The sequence below is a fragment of the Vipera berus genome, assembly GCF_964194415.1.
Source record: "Vipera berus genome assembly, chromosome: 1".
Classification (NCBI taxonomy): Eukaryota; Metazoa; Chordata; class Lepidosauria; order Squamata; family Viperidae; genus Vipera; species Vipera berus.
Window position 1 is genome coordinate 333687619 of NC_138202.1, and position 15889 is coordinate 333703507.

The 15889-nt window shown below is 41.9% G+C and overlaps 1 protein-coding gene across 9 annotated transcripts in view; it reads right to left on the bottom strand.

Moving 5' to 3' along the window:
* Nucleotides 1–15889, bottom strand: part of HMBOX1 (homeobox containing 1) — a 133201-nt gene that overhangs the window by 14578 nt on the left and 102734 nt on the right. For 4 of the 9 annotated variants that reach the window (XM_081335543.1, XM_081335542.1, XM_081335544.1 and 1 more), the window contains 4 exons: nt 10451–10533; nt 9299–9394; nt 6077–6171; nt 5741–5842 (listed from right to left, as the gene is read on the bottom strand). In XM_081335543.1, the coding sequence (XP_081191669.1) occupies nt 5741–5842; nt 6077–6171; nt 9299–9394; nt 10451–10533 (376 nt within the window). The remainder of the gene's footprint in view (nt 1–5740; nt 5843–6076; nt 6172–9298; nt 9395–10450; nt 10534–15889) is intronic. The other 5 variants (XM_081335547.1, XM_081335546.1, XM_081335550.1 and 2 more) reach the window with 5 other exon arrangements.

The window sequence follows — 15889 nt, forward strand, 5'->3', positions numbered from 1 at the left end:
AGCCTGTGAAGACAATAGACACATTGAATGATTATAAAAGAAACTCTCAAACCATATTCCATAATACTGTTCAAAAGAAATTACAGTATAGAAGAGTATTTTTGGTAAAAAAAAATGAATGTAATCTAAAACCCAAGTGTCATCTCAAATAAATTAAGAAAAATGTATAAGGCACCTGCTCCCATGTCTTAATTCTCTCACAGCATGAGAGAAAAGTTAATTTTCCTCACCATGATGAAAGACTTGCTATAGCTTGTTGGTTAAAATGGCACCCTCTAAGGAGTGCTTTCCTTCTGAATAAGTCAGCTTGGCTTCGTGTAGGAAGGAAGAAGTCCACTATGTGGATAGTCCATCTGCAGCTTATGGGCAGGCAGCTTTCAAAGACTTTAAGTGCCCACGGTTCTTCTCCTTCAGCTCCACTGTTATTCTTTTCCAATGTCATATTCATTGTATTAAAATATATCCATCTGGCTTCTCAACATATGATGACTCATAAGAGTTAACTCATGCCTAAATGACAAATCATTGAGCTTTTTCATAGCTGCTGCCAAACCAACTGTTAAAAGAACCTTATAATCAGCAATAAAGTTGGATGGAGAGAAGTATATTAGGTATCTGCAAGTTTTACCAGATATCCTGGATTTATTTGTGTGGGGAAGGAAATAGAGTTAAAGCCTTTCCTCCACACACTGCTACTCTGACTCGGAATATAGTTTATAGTTTATTGGATTTCTATACCGCCCTTCTCCCTAGGGACTCAGGGCGGTTCACAGGGCATATATAAATAGGTATACAAAAATTAAAAGAAAATTAAACCATGCCCAATTAAAATATAACCATAATGAAATAATAAAACCAATTAAAAACCCAAATTCCCCTTCAGGCCAGACCAGCTAACTCAAACAAGTGGGTCTTCAACCCGCGACGGAAGGATCGGAGGTCCGATGCCATCCGGAGCTCAACCGGCAGTTGGTTCCAAAGTGCCGGGGCACCCACAGAGAAGGCCCTCCCCCTGGGGGCCACCAGTCGACATTCCCTGACTGGAGGCACCCTGAGGAGGCCCTCTCTGTGGGCACGCACAGGGCGGAGGGGAGTTGACGCCGGCAGCAGGTGGTCCTCGAGGTATCCCGGACCCATGCCATGTAAGGACTTAAAGATCATAACCAAGACCTTGAACCTCACCCAGAAGACAACTGGTAACCAATGCAGCTCGCGGAGCAAAGGTGTAACATGGGAGTACCGGGAAACTCCCAGGACAACTCTCGCGGCCGCATTCTGTACCAGTTGGAGCCTCCGAGTGGTCTTCAAGGGAAGCCCCATGTAGAGAGCATTACAATAGTCTAGGCGAGAGGTCACGAGCGCATGAGTGACCGTACACAAGGCATCCCGGTCCAGATAGGGCCGCAACTGGCGCACCAGGCGAACCTGGGCGAAGGCCCCCCTAGTCACGGCTACTATATGGTCTTCTAGGGTAAGTCGTGAATCTAGGAGGACTTCCAAGTTGCGAGCCCTGTCCACGGGGGGTAAAAGCTCACCCCCCATAGAAAGGGATGGAACATTTTGAATGTCCCAGGATGCCGGAATGTACAGCCACTCAGTCTTGTCAGGGTTGAGTTGAAGTCTGTTCCTCCCCATCCAGACCCGAACCGCCTCCAGGCAACGGGACATCACAGCGAGGGCATCACTGGGGTGGTTTGGGGTCGAAATGAAAAGTTGGGTATCATCAGCATATTGATGATACCCAACTCCAAAACCACGAATGATCTCACCCAGCGGTTTCATGTAGATGTTGAACAGGAGAGGCGAGAGAACCGACCCCTGAGGAACTCCACAAACGAGAGACCTAGGGGCCAATCTCTGCCCCCCTGCCAACACCGACTGCGAGCGTCCCAGGAGATAGAACCACTGAAGAACCGTGCCTCCCACTCCTAATCCCCTGAGACGCCGCAGCAAGATACCATGGTCGATGGTATCGAAAGCCGCCGAGAGATAATCCGCTTCCTCCAGGACCAGAGGGAGCTGATGCGCCACCACACTCTCAACAACCTTCGCAAGAAAGCGAAGGTTGGAGACTGGACGAAAGTTGTTCAATACAGCTGGGTCCAAGGCAGGCTTCTTGAGGAGAGGTCTCACCACCGCCTCCTTCAAGACGGTGGGGAAATAACCCTCACTCAAAGAAGCAGATATGACCACCTGGAGCCAGCCTCGTGTCCTCTCCCTAGCTGCATAAACCAGCCAGGAAGGGCACGGATCCAATAAACATGTGGTGGAGCTCAGCCTCCCCATAATCCTGTCCACTTCATCAGGGGTCACAGAATCAAACTCCTCCCAGATAACATTGACAATGTGCGTTAATACCACAGCTGAAATGTTGATTTACCCAACCTTGAACTGGAGCCAGAAATTCAAATGGTGTAGAATAGATGTTACCTGTTTTGATCATTTTGCCTCAAATAATATACTGTACCAGCTGAAATTTCTAAATGGTCTTCAAACCTGAGCATAATTAGATTCTGTGATCATTGTTGTCTACTCTATTTTGAACCTAAGTGAGGTGAAGTTTGAGAAAACTAAACAGACCAGTGCATAAACCTGTTGATTTAAAAACTGGGGTGGGGTGAGAAGTAGGGGTGATATTTTTAAAAGGTTTATATGTGCTCTCTCCAATACAGAATGATGTGAATCAAAAGGTTAAGAAGTAGTCATTATTCTACTGAGATTTATACAATATTATCTCCCATCGTACTATTCCAAAACCCTCAAGAAAAGAATATGATTTTAGATGAAAAAACTGACCCCAATTCATCCATCAACCCACCCTCCCACCCATCTCATTAGTATTTTTTTCTGTTAAATGCTACAAGCAAATATTTAATAGAATTTAACCACTGACATTTCCCATCTTCATGTGGGTTCTGTATCTCTTGTTCAATCCTTTGAGAGAACATCAGATAAAGTTCTATAGTATGTTCTATCCCAAGGCTTTTCAACCTTTTCACCCATTGTACCACTTTTAGGATATGGCAACATCCGAGTTACACCAGTCGCCTAGCAAGGTGTCAAAAACCTGATGACCAAAAAAAAAGGGAAAGAGTGATGAAGTACAGGTAGTCCTCGACTTACAACAGTTTGCTTAGTGACTGTTTGAAGTTACAATGGCACTGAAAAAAGTACCCCCCAAGCCACAGCCGAGGAAGACACCTGCCTGCCCACCCGGCGGAGCTCTTCCTCCTGTCCGAGGCTTTCATTGTTGTGAGCATTTCTGTTGAGGATTGGCAGCAGGGGTGTTGGGGGGGGGTGTTTGGTTTTTATTCCCCCCCCCCGTCTACTGGGTGGTTGCAGCAGGTTTTGGTCACTTCACATAACCCTGGCACACTGTGACCATCATAAATATGAATCAGTTGCCAAGCATCTGAATGTAAATCACAAGACCCTGGAGATCCTGCAACATTCCAGCTGATCGGCGCTTCTTCTGGGCTCAGCAGAAGCACCAGGATCAGCGCTGAGCTCCAGCTGGAGCCTGGCGCTGATCCTGGCGCTTCCACTGAGACCTGACAGCCCTGCAGCTCCAGCCGTCTCTCGCTCAGGCTTGTGCGGTGCTGCCACCGGTTCAGCTCATTCCCCTCCCCCGCTACCACTTTTCTAGGATGGTCGCATACCACCTGCCAGGTGCTAATGTACTACAGGTGGTACCCGTACCACTGGTTGAAAAGCCCTGTTCTATCCAACAATCCATTTACCAGCAGGATTTGTAATTTTAATCTGCATGTGTCTAGTTAAATGAAGAAAAAATGCTTCCTCATCTTGATCAGGACTAACATACAAACAAGACAAATGTGGTCACCAGGTTACTATAACCAGAATGAATTACTAGGCAGTGTAACATGAGCTCATGAAGGACCAATAAAAAAACATGGAAACTCAATACTTGACTTCTGCTTGTAGTCTTAATTAGATTTACACAAAGGGTACAAAAACAGAGAGTTGGATATGGTCTTACCAACCTATTGAACTTATACTCTGCTTCAAACAATAAATCCAGAACTAGAACATTCTTAGTCAATGGCTGCCCAATATGTGGCATATTTAACAAGATAAAATTCTGTCAATCTGATTAGCTGAGTGAAAACCTGACTACAGAAAAATTACAAAGAAGCTGGATTACAATAGATGACTAATTTCTTCCTAACTGCCTTCATTACACATTCAGATTAAAGGCTTACATTTTATTTGTTTTTATTTTCCATATTGCCACTAAAAACATTCAAAGAAATTAAATAAAAACTATGTTTCATGTGCAAAATATATCATTTCCATTAAAAACACACTGATCACAATAACGCCATCTGATCCGACCTAGCTAATGGAGGAACCACAAATGTTGAGAAGATTCTCAACAATGGAAGAAAACCAAAGGGATTATTACAACTCTAAATAATTGGCCCCATCGTCAAACTGTTATATTTGTCTTAACAATCAGTCAAGAACTATATGCGTCTAACTCAAACATGAAATGTAGTCTAAGCGTCTCTTCTGTGAGAGAGCTCTTTTTCTTTTAATATCCTCTTATTTTCCACTTTAGCAATTAGTTTCCCTTAGAAATTAAAAAGAAAAGTATTTTAATTTCATTTCATATATTTATATTACCAAAATGTACCTAGGGTAGTTTTAAAAATAAGAGCATAAACTAACAGAAAGTATGGGGGAAAGAGTGGGGAAAAGAAACATAACAAAATATGAAGACTGAATGATAGCTATGGCCTATCAAGAATGTAGAGGCCCTATAGCTCACAGGCAAACACCTGCTTTCCATGCCAAAAGTGCCAAGTTCATGCCTTAGCATCTCCTGAAATGGTTAGGGAAAAATAAGTGAGACCTAGAATATCATTGTAAACCAGTACTTCAACAACACTGTGCTAGATGGACCAGTGGTGAAAGGCACTTCCTATGTTCCTAAGAATAAAAGCAATTTTTAAAATAGTATCTCAAAAGCAGGGACAAACTATGAAGAAAGCTTTATCCTGCCTTAAAAGGGTAAACATGTTGGCACCAGGAGGTTAGATGGAATATTATTGGTTGGAATTGAGCTGCCGTATTATCAATTTACATCAATGCATTCAATTCTGGGAAGAAGAGCATGCAGCTAGGCATTCATTGCATTGTGGGAAGGGTGGGTAAGGAGAGAGTAAGACTTGTAGATCTTTATGGTATAAGCAGGGCTGTGTGTTCCACATCAAATGTGTGATTCAGAAATTTATACTGAAACTTAAACAAGAGGATATACTTTTATTTGGCATGAATCATTAACTATTTTCTTTCTAAGACTGAATTGTAATTTTTTGCAAGGAGTACATGGTGGATATGACATGGACATCAAGGTTACATAAACAATGACATCGGAGGGCAAAAGATAATAGTTGTTAGGAAATGAAAGAGGATTCATCAAATTGGAGGAGAGATGCTTGGCTCATCCTGCTGTTCCTCACACTTCATGGGCTGTTCAGTGAACAGCATCACTAAATTGACCATGCACATCTGCCCTCAGTCCAGAATGGTGTGGACAGAAAGGACACATTCTTAAAAGAGTTTCAAAAAGAATGTCTGGGGATGCACACACAGCTCTGGTTACAGGGGCACAGGAGAGAAACAGACACGGTGTTTACTATGCATGGTGGTGCAAATTGGGGGAATTCATCATGCCCCTGCATTTGGCAAATATGTGTGAACAGTGTCAACTTGCTTGTTTTGAGCAGATCCTCCTGTCTTCTTCTAACTTCTCTGCTTCTCTGCCTCCCTCTGTACATCTTCCCTCCTCCTCCCCATTGCGTACTTGCCAAGTCTCCTGTTGTATGACAATAAATCCATGTGGGTGAAGGCTGGTCCATGGGGGGAGAGGAATGCTGTGTTTTTCTGCCTCCCCCCATTGCACAGCAGGATAAAAGGCCACATAATCTTGGGAGGCTGAAGGATGAAAGACCCCACCGCTCCACATTCCGCCCCCAAACCCAGAGGAGGAAGAGCGGCCTACAGGGGGACTCTCCATATTGGAGCCCCCTGACTTAGCTCACATACTTACCTGCTCTGAATAGTCATTTCCGTCTACGTCGTCACTGTTGGAGTGGCCTCCGGGACTTTGTACATCTATCCCATGACTCTCCAGGATTGCTGCTTCTTCGAAAAAAGCAAATTGATCCCTGAATTATCTGCTGCAGGGTTACCAATAAGGATGAAGATGAAAAACCAGAATCCTCACAAGTGGGGTATCTTGTTTCTTGTAAGAACCTCAAAGAAATACTCAGAACTATTTTTTTTTCAGTTTAAATTCAGCAACAAGAAAAAAAATAATTCTGCAAGCCAAATTCTGCCAAAGAAATGTGGCTATATAGATTTACTCAATTTGCAGAATTTCTCATATAGGCTTGGATAACTTCTGATTTTATATAATTTCCTGTGGTCTTACTAGTGCTGGGGGACAGGCAACTGTCTTTTACAGGATATTAAAATATCTTTCATGACTGCCTCTTTAAATTTAGAGATTTCAGCAAATGCTATTTATGGATTCATAAGGACTGGAAACTTTCCCTCTAAATCAAAACAGCAATTCTCAACTGGCATCATAGTTTGGATTTTCTTCCTGCATTCCTGTAGAATCAGGTCACACATGGAGCTCGCCCTACCAAATAGGCTTGCATTTAGGAGTCCCTTCTTAAGAAAGGGACAAAATGCACATTTGATTAGTGAAACCATAATCAAAGGAATAAAGCAGCATCTCTCTCTCTCTCTCTCTCTTATTCTGTATGTAGTGATTGGGACTATCCTTTTCTGCAATTTTAATTCTGGCTTGATGGTTCTTACAATAAACCCACACCCTAAGTGAAGTCCCCTTTTCATCTTCATTTCAATATGGTGCAAACCTCTTTTGTGCATGTGGTTGCACTGTTAAAAAAAAGGAAAATGAATTTGGTTGGAGGAGTATAAATGCCAATTTAAAAGAAAAAAAATCAGTTTCTATCCAGGGTCATCAGCCTTTGAAAATATTTTATAACCCCAACTGGATTTCTAGCTGGCTCCAATCCCTTGACTGCAGAGCTTGCAATGCCTGTCCCTTGCAATAGAAATATTCCAGGGTGCAACTCACAAGTTATATGAACATAACAAGATGCTTCACTATTTTTTGTGAGATTGCAAAGAATCTTACACTCATCCTACTTTATTGGTCTGCTATCCATACCACTGTTTGGTGTTTGGCTTTCTCATGCTAATAGACAAAATCTGCCAGCTTCCTTCTGATGTGTGTGTCTGTTTTTCCCAGGCACCATCTTGCTATCTCATCCTAAGGAAGTATAAGAACATAAGAAGTTCCCTGCATGGATCAGCTCAAAGGTCCATCTAGTTCAGCATTCTAGTTCCAACAATGGCTAGAGACAGACGCCTCCAGGAAGTCCACAAGCAGGACTTGAAAGGCACTGCTTTTCTCTGGTGGTTGTAACCCTCAGCAACTGGCATTTCAAAATACATTGTATCTAAAACTGCAGATTCCAAATCACCATTCCAGCTAACAGCCAATAAAAACTCTTCTGCTCCATCATTTGGTTTTGCACCCTCTGAAAAATAATGTAATTTTGGGGCAACCACCGTATTGTGTTAAATTGTCAAAAGTTTGCTTTTTGTTGTTTGTTCTCTCTTGACTCTGCTATCAGTCAATTTCACTGGAAGAACCTGAACTCTTAAATTATTAAAAAAAAGTTCAGAAATCTGAGGGAAGATTTATACTTGGGGTTTTTCTCCGAAAGGATACACAAATTAAAAATTCAAAGCAAAAAGAAATTAATTTATGTAATTAATTGCACATTTATATGTTAAATATTTTATATGATAGATAGGCACATTTAAAGCTCCTTTTCTGCATAATGTGTTAGAAAATTGTAATTTGTTATTTACTATTCTATATCCAAAGCATTTCAAACTCTGGAAAGTGCTGGATACCTGTATTATTTATCAGTATACAAGAAATGCTAATTAAAGTGAGGACTTTTCTTTAAATATTTATTTTCTCTAGCAGAATACTAAGTGCTGTATGGTATTATATTTGTGACTGTGGTGAGATGATAAAGAGGGAGAAGGATGTGAAGGAAAACTAAATTGGGGGACAGAGATGGGAACATGCCACTGTTCATGGCATAAGAAGGGCTTAATCAGAAGACACACCAGTATGTGGTTGAGAGTGATCAGCTGTAAGAGACATACCCATGGGGACTTCAGCAAACAATTATGCAAAGCTTTCTTCCTGCCCAGCTGTTGTTGCAGCCATCACTCCCCAGTTTAATTTTTTTTAACCAGCAACAGCAACCCAAAATAGGCCCGTGGTTGCTTCACCGGCACATGGTTATCAGTAACCATTCGTCCATCCAATTTTATCAATTCACTAAATATCTGCAGGAGATACAGTTAAGGTGGAAGGAACAAAAATGCTGCTACTCCTGCCAGCCAACTCTATGTCTGGAGATTATAATGGGGAGCATCCATTGCTCACCTGCTTCTGTTCCATTTGCATGGAACATGGAGCTACAGTCAAGGCATGAAAACGTAAACCAGTTTCAGATCATAGGTATGTGGAATATTTTAGTTATTCCTGGCCTAGAATAGATTTGGACAACAGGCTAAGATAAGCTTTATAAAGATTTATGTGTCATACAAACTTGTTCAAGAACTTGAACAGTCTCTGTTTCATTTTGAGGACACTGGGAGAAATAAGGCAGGTTTTTCAAAAATAATCCAACCGCAAGGAAAGCTTTTCACACAAATTGTTGGTCCCAAACAATGCGGTACATTGTAGAACATTTTGAGGTATGTTTTAGGGTTCATATGTAGCACTTACTATTCTACTGGGTCTTATTGCCACCCTAAGTATATTAAAATTCATTACTTTATGGCCTAATATTCCCAGATAATCACAGTGGTGGACTAAATATATTTCATCCATTGATCTTTTCATCACAGCAAGTGCAGAGGAGTTTCCAACAAAACTGGAAATCTCTAGGTTTTCTTGAAAGGCATGATGAAATTCCCTCACCCAAGGGACTTAAAGATGCTATTATACACATATACCAATGCTTTTTGGTGACATGTTAACATTGATGAACTGTTCAGTAATAATAGAGGAAGAGAGAAAATTTATTTTGACCATGTTGTCAAGCTTTTACTTTAAAAATATTATCAAGACTCTGTTTTCCTGTTAAGAAAAGTCAATCATGTTCATCTTTCTTCAGCAGTTCTTCAAGGCTGTCTGATACATTACCAATATTGGCTCGCCTTTTGATTTCCTTCCTTCTATTGGCAAACCAATTGTACACTTTGAGGGAAGTAACTCGCTCCAGATCTGACAGCTTCTTTCCTGTGCAAAAGAAAAAAAGAAAAAAAGAAATGCTGGTATACTTGCTTTCAGTAGTACCAGAACAGGATTTAGAATAGAATACCAGAGTTGGAAGGGATGTTGGAGGTGGTTTTCCCAAACCACAGGAGAGTTTATTTTCTAAATAAAAATAAAATAAAAAAATAAAACCCAAACCTAAAAGCCATTTTAATAGTTTTTGGAGACCCGAGGAATACAAAGTGAGTATAACTACATCACACATGTAAGAGTACCCAGGAATGAGGAGGACAGGAATTTTAGGGCTTAAATTAGTCTTCTTGTGTTTCACACTAAATTTAATAAAACAGCAGCAGCTCTGAGATCCTCCAAAAAGAAACTTAGGACTGCACACTGCTCACCCCACTTTATTTTCACAGCCACATGCAACATTTAAATCCCACCCTACTTTTTGTCCTTCTGAAGCACCCTGCTGGATATTAGTCAGTGCAACTGCCAAAAATATATTCTGCCCTTTTGAAGGTAGAAACAGATGGACACTATAGCATACGAAGAAGAAATTTAACACTGTTAATTCAGCACCTTCTGTTTTTTTTAATAAAAAAATGGCTTGACATATTTTGAGCTTCACAGTTCTCTTTCAAAAAGGCTTTTCTGTTTTGAAACACTCCCCAAAACCGGATGTTCTCTCCCCCCCACGTAGCGAATCTCTTTTCTTCTTTCCCTTTTTAATTTTTTTTAATTTTAATTTTAAATTTTTAAATTTAAATGGAAAATATTCCTGAGATGGTAGATTACCGCTGAAAGTGAAAATGCTTTGGGTCATTTTTGAAAATAGTAACTGGCCTTTGATAGCATATTTGGGTACTGTATTTCTTTTTCATTTTGTCTAGGATTCATGCAGTTTTTGTGTTAACACATGTATGGATGACGGAGTTAGAACTAATAAGGAAAAATATGTTTAAGTAAAAGAGACAAAATATATACTAAGAGGGGAGAGGGGGAGGAGAGGAGAGGAGAGGAGGGAAGGGAAGGGAAGGGAAGGGAGCAACATATCTCCTTCTTGTCTTCCTTGTGTACCTGGCTTCTGAATAACTGCATTACAGGCATTTGCAATTTCTTCTCTCTTGGCCTCATCAGGATATTGATTCTCATTGAAGTAGCTACAGAAACAAAGAGAGAGTGTATTCATCTTAGAAATCCTATTCCTTGTACCCACACAAAATAAAGACAACAAACTCAAGCCACAAATCAGTAAGAAACCCTGTATAGAGGGGAAAAACATCACCAATTTTGAATATATGAAAGAGACTTGTTTAAACTTTTCAGCAGAAGAGCAGGCTGTGCAGAATAATCCTCTTCAGTGCTTCGGATTTGAAGGGGGGGGAGGGGAAATGTGCATATAACACCTGTCAGCAACTTCTTAAAGCAGCTGCCTTTTTTCTGGAATCATTGCAGGATAATCCCAGGAAGAGAGACATTTGACTTAAAGAGTTGTCAATGCCTTTTGTCTTTTGAATCAGAAGAGCTGCACAACTATGGTGCATATGAGCCAATGGTCAGAGTTCAAGTCAGAGGTAGGCAACCAGAAGCACTTCAAGTTCTTCTTCAAAAGGAAATTCTGCTGGTGTTAGTTATATAAAGAGAATTAAGAAAACTGTCACCATTAAACATGATTTATATCAGGTCTTATAAAGAGATTTACAAATTATAAATTAGCATTGTTTGCAAATGTTACTAGCAAAATGTGACAACAGCCGTCACATTCATCATGGACAAATGCATAAATATCCATGTGAAGAAGGCAGCAGAAATGTGTCTCCACAGCTAAAATATGTGCTAACATATAACTGACCACTTAACAGGTAGGCTGGTGAATTTGGTTCTGATGTACAAATTTTGAATTTATATACCGCCCTTTCCCGAAGGACTCAGGGCGGTTTACAGGGCATTTTAAAATCATATCAATACAAAATACAAAGTTAAAAGACAAATAAAAGATTAAATTATCCCTGAAAATAAAACCCCAGTTAAAATTCTCAGCCTGGGCCAGAGAGCTCAAAGAGCCAAGTCTTCAGGTCTCGGCGGAATGAACGTAGGTCAGGGGTAGTCCTGAGCTCCACGGGCAGCTGGTTCCAGAGGGCAGGCGCACCCACAGAAAAGGCCCTCCCCCTGGGTGTTATCCGCCGGCAATCTTTTACCGGCGGCACCCTGAGAAGACCCTCCCTCTGTGAGCGCATTGGACGAAGGGAACTTGATGCTGGCAGCAGGTGTTCCCTCAAATATCCTGGACCCAAGCCATTTAGGGCTTTATAGGTCATCACCAGCACCTTGAATCTCACCCGGAGGGCAACCAGAAGCCAATGCAGCTCACGGAGTAGAGGTGTTACATGGGAGTATCGGGAAACCCCCATTACAACTCGTGCGGCCGCATTCTGCACCAGTTGAAGCCTCCGAGTGGTCCTCAAGGGCAGCCCCATGTAGAGAACGTTGCAGTTGTCTAAACGGGACGTCACGAGTGCATGAGTGACTATGCGTAGGGCATCTCGGTCCAGGTAGGGTCGCAACTGGCGCACCAGGCGAACCTGGGCAAAAGCTCCCCTGGTCACGGCTCCTATATGATCTTCAAAATTGAGCTGTGAGTCCAGGAGGACGCCCAAGTTGCAAGTCCTATCAACGGGGGGTAACACCTCACCCCCCATCATTAAAGGTGTAATAGTTTGGTTAGCCCGAGATGCCGATACGCAAAGCCACTCAGTCTTGGCAGGATTGAGACGAAGCCTGTTTCTCCCCATCCAGACCTGGACCGCCTCCAGGCAATGGGACATCACAGCGAGGGCATCGCTGGGTTGGTTCGGGGTGGAGAGAAAAAGTTGGGTATCATCAGCGTACTGATGATACCCCACCCTGAAACCATGAATGACCTCGCCCAGCGGCTTCATATAGATGTTGAACAGGAGGGGCGAGAGAACCGACCCCTGAGGGACTCCACAAGTGAGAGGCCTCGGGGTGGATCTCTGCCCTCCCGTCAACACTGACTGCGAGCGGCCCAGGAGATAGGAGAACCACCGTAAAACGGTGCCTCCCACTCCCAGCCCCCTGAGCCGTCGCAGTAGGATACCATGGTCGATGGTATCAAAAGCCGCTAAGAGATCTAATAGGACTAGGACAGAGGAGCAACCCCTGTCCCAAGCCCACCAGAGATCATTCACCAGCGCGACCAGTGCTGTCTCCGTGCTGTGACCGGGCCTGAAACCCGATTGGTATGGGTCCAGATAATCAGTTTCCTCGAGGAACAGAGGAAGCTGATGCGCCACCACGCTCTCAACAACCTTTGACAGAAATCGAAGGTTGGAGACTGGACGATAGTTATTTAAAACAGCCGGGTCCAGGGCAGGCTTTTTGAGGAGGGGTCTCACCACCGCCTCCTTCAAGGCGGTGGGGAAGACGCCCTCTTTCAAAGAAGCAGTTATTACTGCCTGGAACCAGCCTCGTGTCCCCTCCCAAGCCGCATAAACCAGCCAGGAGGGGCACGGATCCAACAAACAAGTGGTGGAGCTCAGCCTCCCCATGATCCTGTCCACATCATCAGGGGAAACAGGATCGAACTCAGTCCAGATAACATGCTAAGGACCGTCCGATTCCTCCACGTCAGACTCCACCCAGTCAGAGTCCAAACCGGCCCGGATCTGAGCAATTTTGTCCGTCGATGATGACTAAACTCCTCGGCCCGTCCTTGCAAGGGATCCTCCCTCACCTCCTGGTTAAGAAGGGAGAGAGTCACCCTAAACAAGGCGGCCGGGCGATTATCTGCGGACGCGATGAGGGCGGTGAAGTAGTTAGCCCTCGCCGTCCTCATCGCAGCAAGATAAGACCTTATGAAGGTTCTTAACTGCAATCGGTCAGATTCGGAACGGCTGACCTATCAAAAACTTGTCCCAATAAAATCATTTTGACCTGCTAGAATAACCTGCTAGAATAATAATAATGTCTGAATTATCCTGGTAGGGAAACCTTTTTTAAAAAATGACCCCTCCTCTTTTCTTTTTGAAGATTTAAGTAAAAACAGGCAGAATTCTAATCAACTCCTCACTGAGAAATATTTATTTATCAAATTTTGATACCATCCATCTCACAATCCAAGTGACACTGTGCGGTTTATAAATTTTTAAAAAATTGCAGGTACATGCCCTTCCAGTAAGTTCAAAGGTGCTGGCATAACTAATAAGCATTAGATTGCTATTAATATTTTTAAAATGTGCAAATTTTGTTATCTAATCCAAGGAATCTGGCTAGAAGTTTGGATCAGCAAGGACAAGTCCCAGCAAAATTCAATCCATATGCATGTTGCTTTTTCAACCTTTCCGTCCAGCCTCCTCAGCTATTTTGGATTATCTCTTGGGTGTCTTTTTAGTCACCCTCATTCACTAGTGCCATACTTTTCAGACTGGGGAAACTGTTTCGTGGAGAAAGAGTTCCCTCCAGCTATGCTATCCAGAGAGTTAAGCGGCTGGCTATGTCTCAACTGGACCCAGTAATTTTTTTGGGAGGGCGGAGGAGTGGTAGAGAAGAGCAGGGCAGAATGAAGGGAAGTGAAAAAGGCAACAGATGAAGGCAGCCAGAACTTCTAGTTCATAAAACATATGTTTCTCACTAAGCCAAATATTAATATAGGTGCACAGAAGTCCTACTGCTCCTGCTACAAATAACAGATGTGGGGTGTTAAGGAAAGTTAATTAATTAACAGCTATGGAAAGTATCATTTTTCCTATTTTTATTACCTGAGAGAATGGAGAAGCATTTCCAAAAACAAAGAACACAGGATGGAAAAAAGAAAAAGGAAAAACCACTATAACATGGTTTTAAGATTGGCTTTTGTCTCCATTGACTCTTGTGATTTGTGGGATAGACGTTTGAGAACTCCTTTTCTGTTCCCCAGTCTTCTCTTGGGTGCCTGCTTATTCCATCCCTTTGGCCACCTAATAATTTCACATCCCTTTCTCTTCATTCCTGGTTAGTTATCCATATGCAGTAATATTAAGGATACTTGCAGATTTTCATACAGAAAAAAAATCTTTCCCACTTCTACTAAAGTTGCAGTATAGTATTTAGCTCAAAATATTACACATGTACATAAAAAAGAAGAGCCAGTTTGATGAAATGGTTAAGATATCAGGCTAGAAAGTGGGAGAGTGTGAGTTCTAGTCCCACCTTAGATATGAAGCCAGTTGGGTGACATTGAGCCAGTCCCTCTCTCTCAGCCCTAGGAAGGAGGCAATGGCAAATCTCACCAAGAAAACTGCAAGGGACTAGTCTTCAAAGCAAATGAATTAGAAATATATGAAAATACAATTTTCATATAGATCTCAGAATCACTTTGTTGACTGGGTAACTATAGAGAATGAATTTATTTTATTTATTTTTATTTTTATTCCATTTATATCCCGCCCTTCTCCGAAGACTCAGGGCGGCTTACAAGCTTAGCAGAATGAATGAATGAATGAATGAATGAATGAATGAATGAATGAATGAATGAATGAATGAATATCAAGACATGCAAATACCAAAGTCTGGAATCTGACTGATACAATCTGTTTTGTCCCTCTTTCTGTTAAAAGCCTATCATGTTTTTCCATTCCTACCACTATGAAGATTTTCTCCAACTGCCCTTTTATACCACTCACAGAAATTATATGGTTTATCAATGTATTTGAACAGTGCCAATATCAATATGAACCCCAAACCGTAAAAACATTTTCTGAATGTTAGGAAGAGAGGTCGTGAGATAGAAAAGCTAAAGATATGTGAGTGTTGACACCATATTAAAGTTGTCCCCACTCCCAAATATCTATCAAAAATGATTAGACTATGCTAGGCTCAGAATGCTTTGAAGCAGTCAAGCAAAAAAAAAAGGGTACTGTATGGATAAGTAGATGGGGGGGGGAGGGGGAAGGAAGCAACAAGATGAGCAGAATGAATGATTACAAAAGCCTGGGGATAAACCTTCAACAAATGCAATTGTGCTTTCTAGACAAAAGGCGCCCGTCAGGATGGCGATGGCTGATTGCAGAGGGAATCAAATGATCTCTTTTGTGTAAGGTGACAGTAAAGGATGAAAATGAAAAGTGACCAAAATATGTGAGCTGGACTAAGAATGTGAAGCAACGGTAAAAACACTGAAATATCCTTGAAACAGTTCGTTTCTATGTTTTATGTGGGACGTAGAAATACTGCCAACTTGTAGAAATCTCCACCATCAGGGACAGTATGAGCAGAGCACTGGGAAAATGCAACGCTGATTATTGGTTAGGGAAAATAATTTTTGGTTCTGCATTAATGCATCCTACATTGTGTGAAGTGTTACCACCCATCCTGAATACACAAAATTCTGCCAGGAAATTGCACATTTTCAGCATAAAACCTTGCTTTCTCTAAATGTCTATGGAGATTCTCAGTCATCCAGGTCATGGTTATCTCAAAGGTGCTTTTTCAAAAAGCAACTGGACTTTGTTTTTCCTT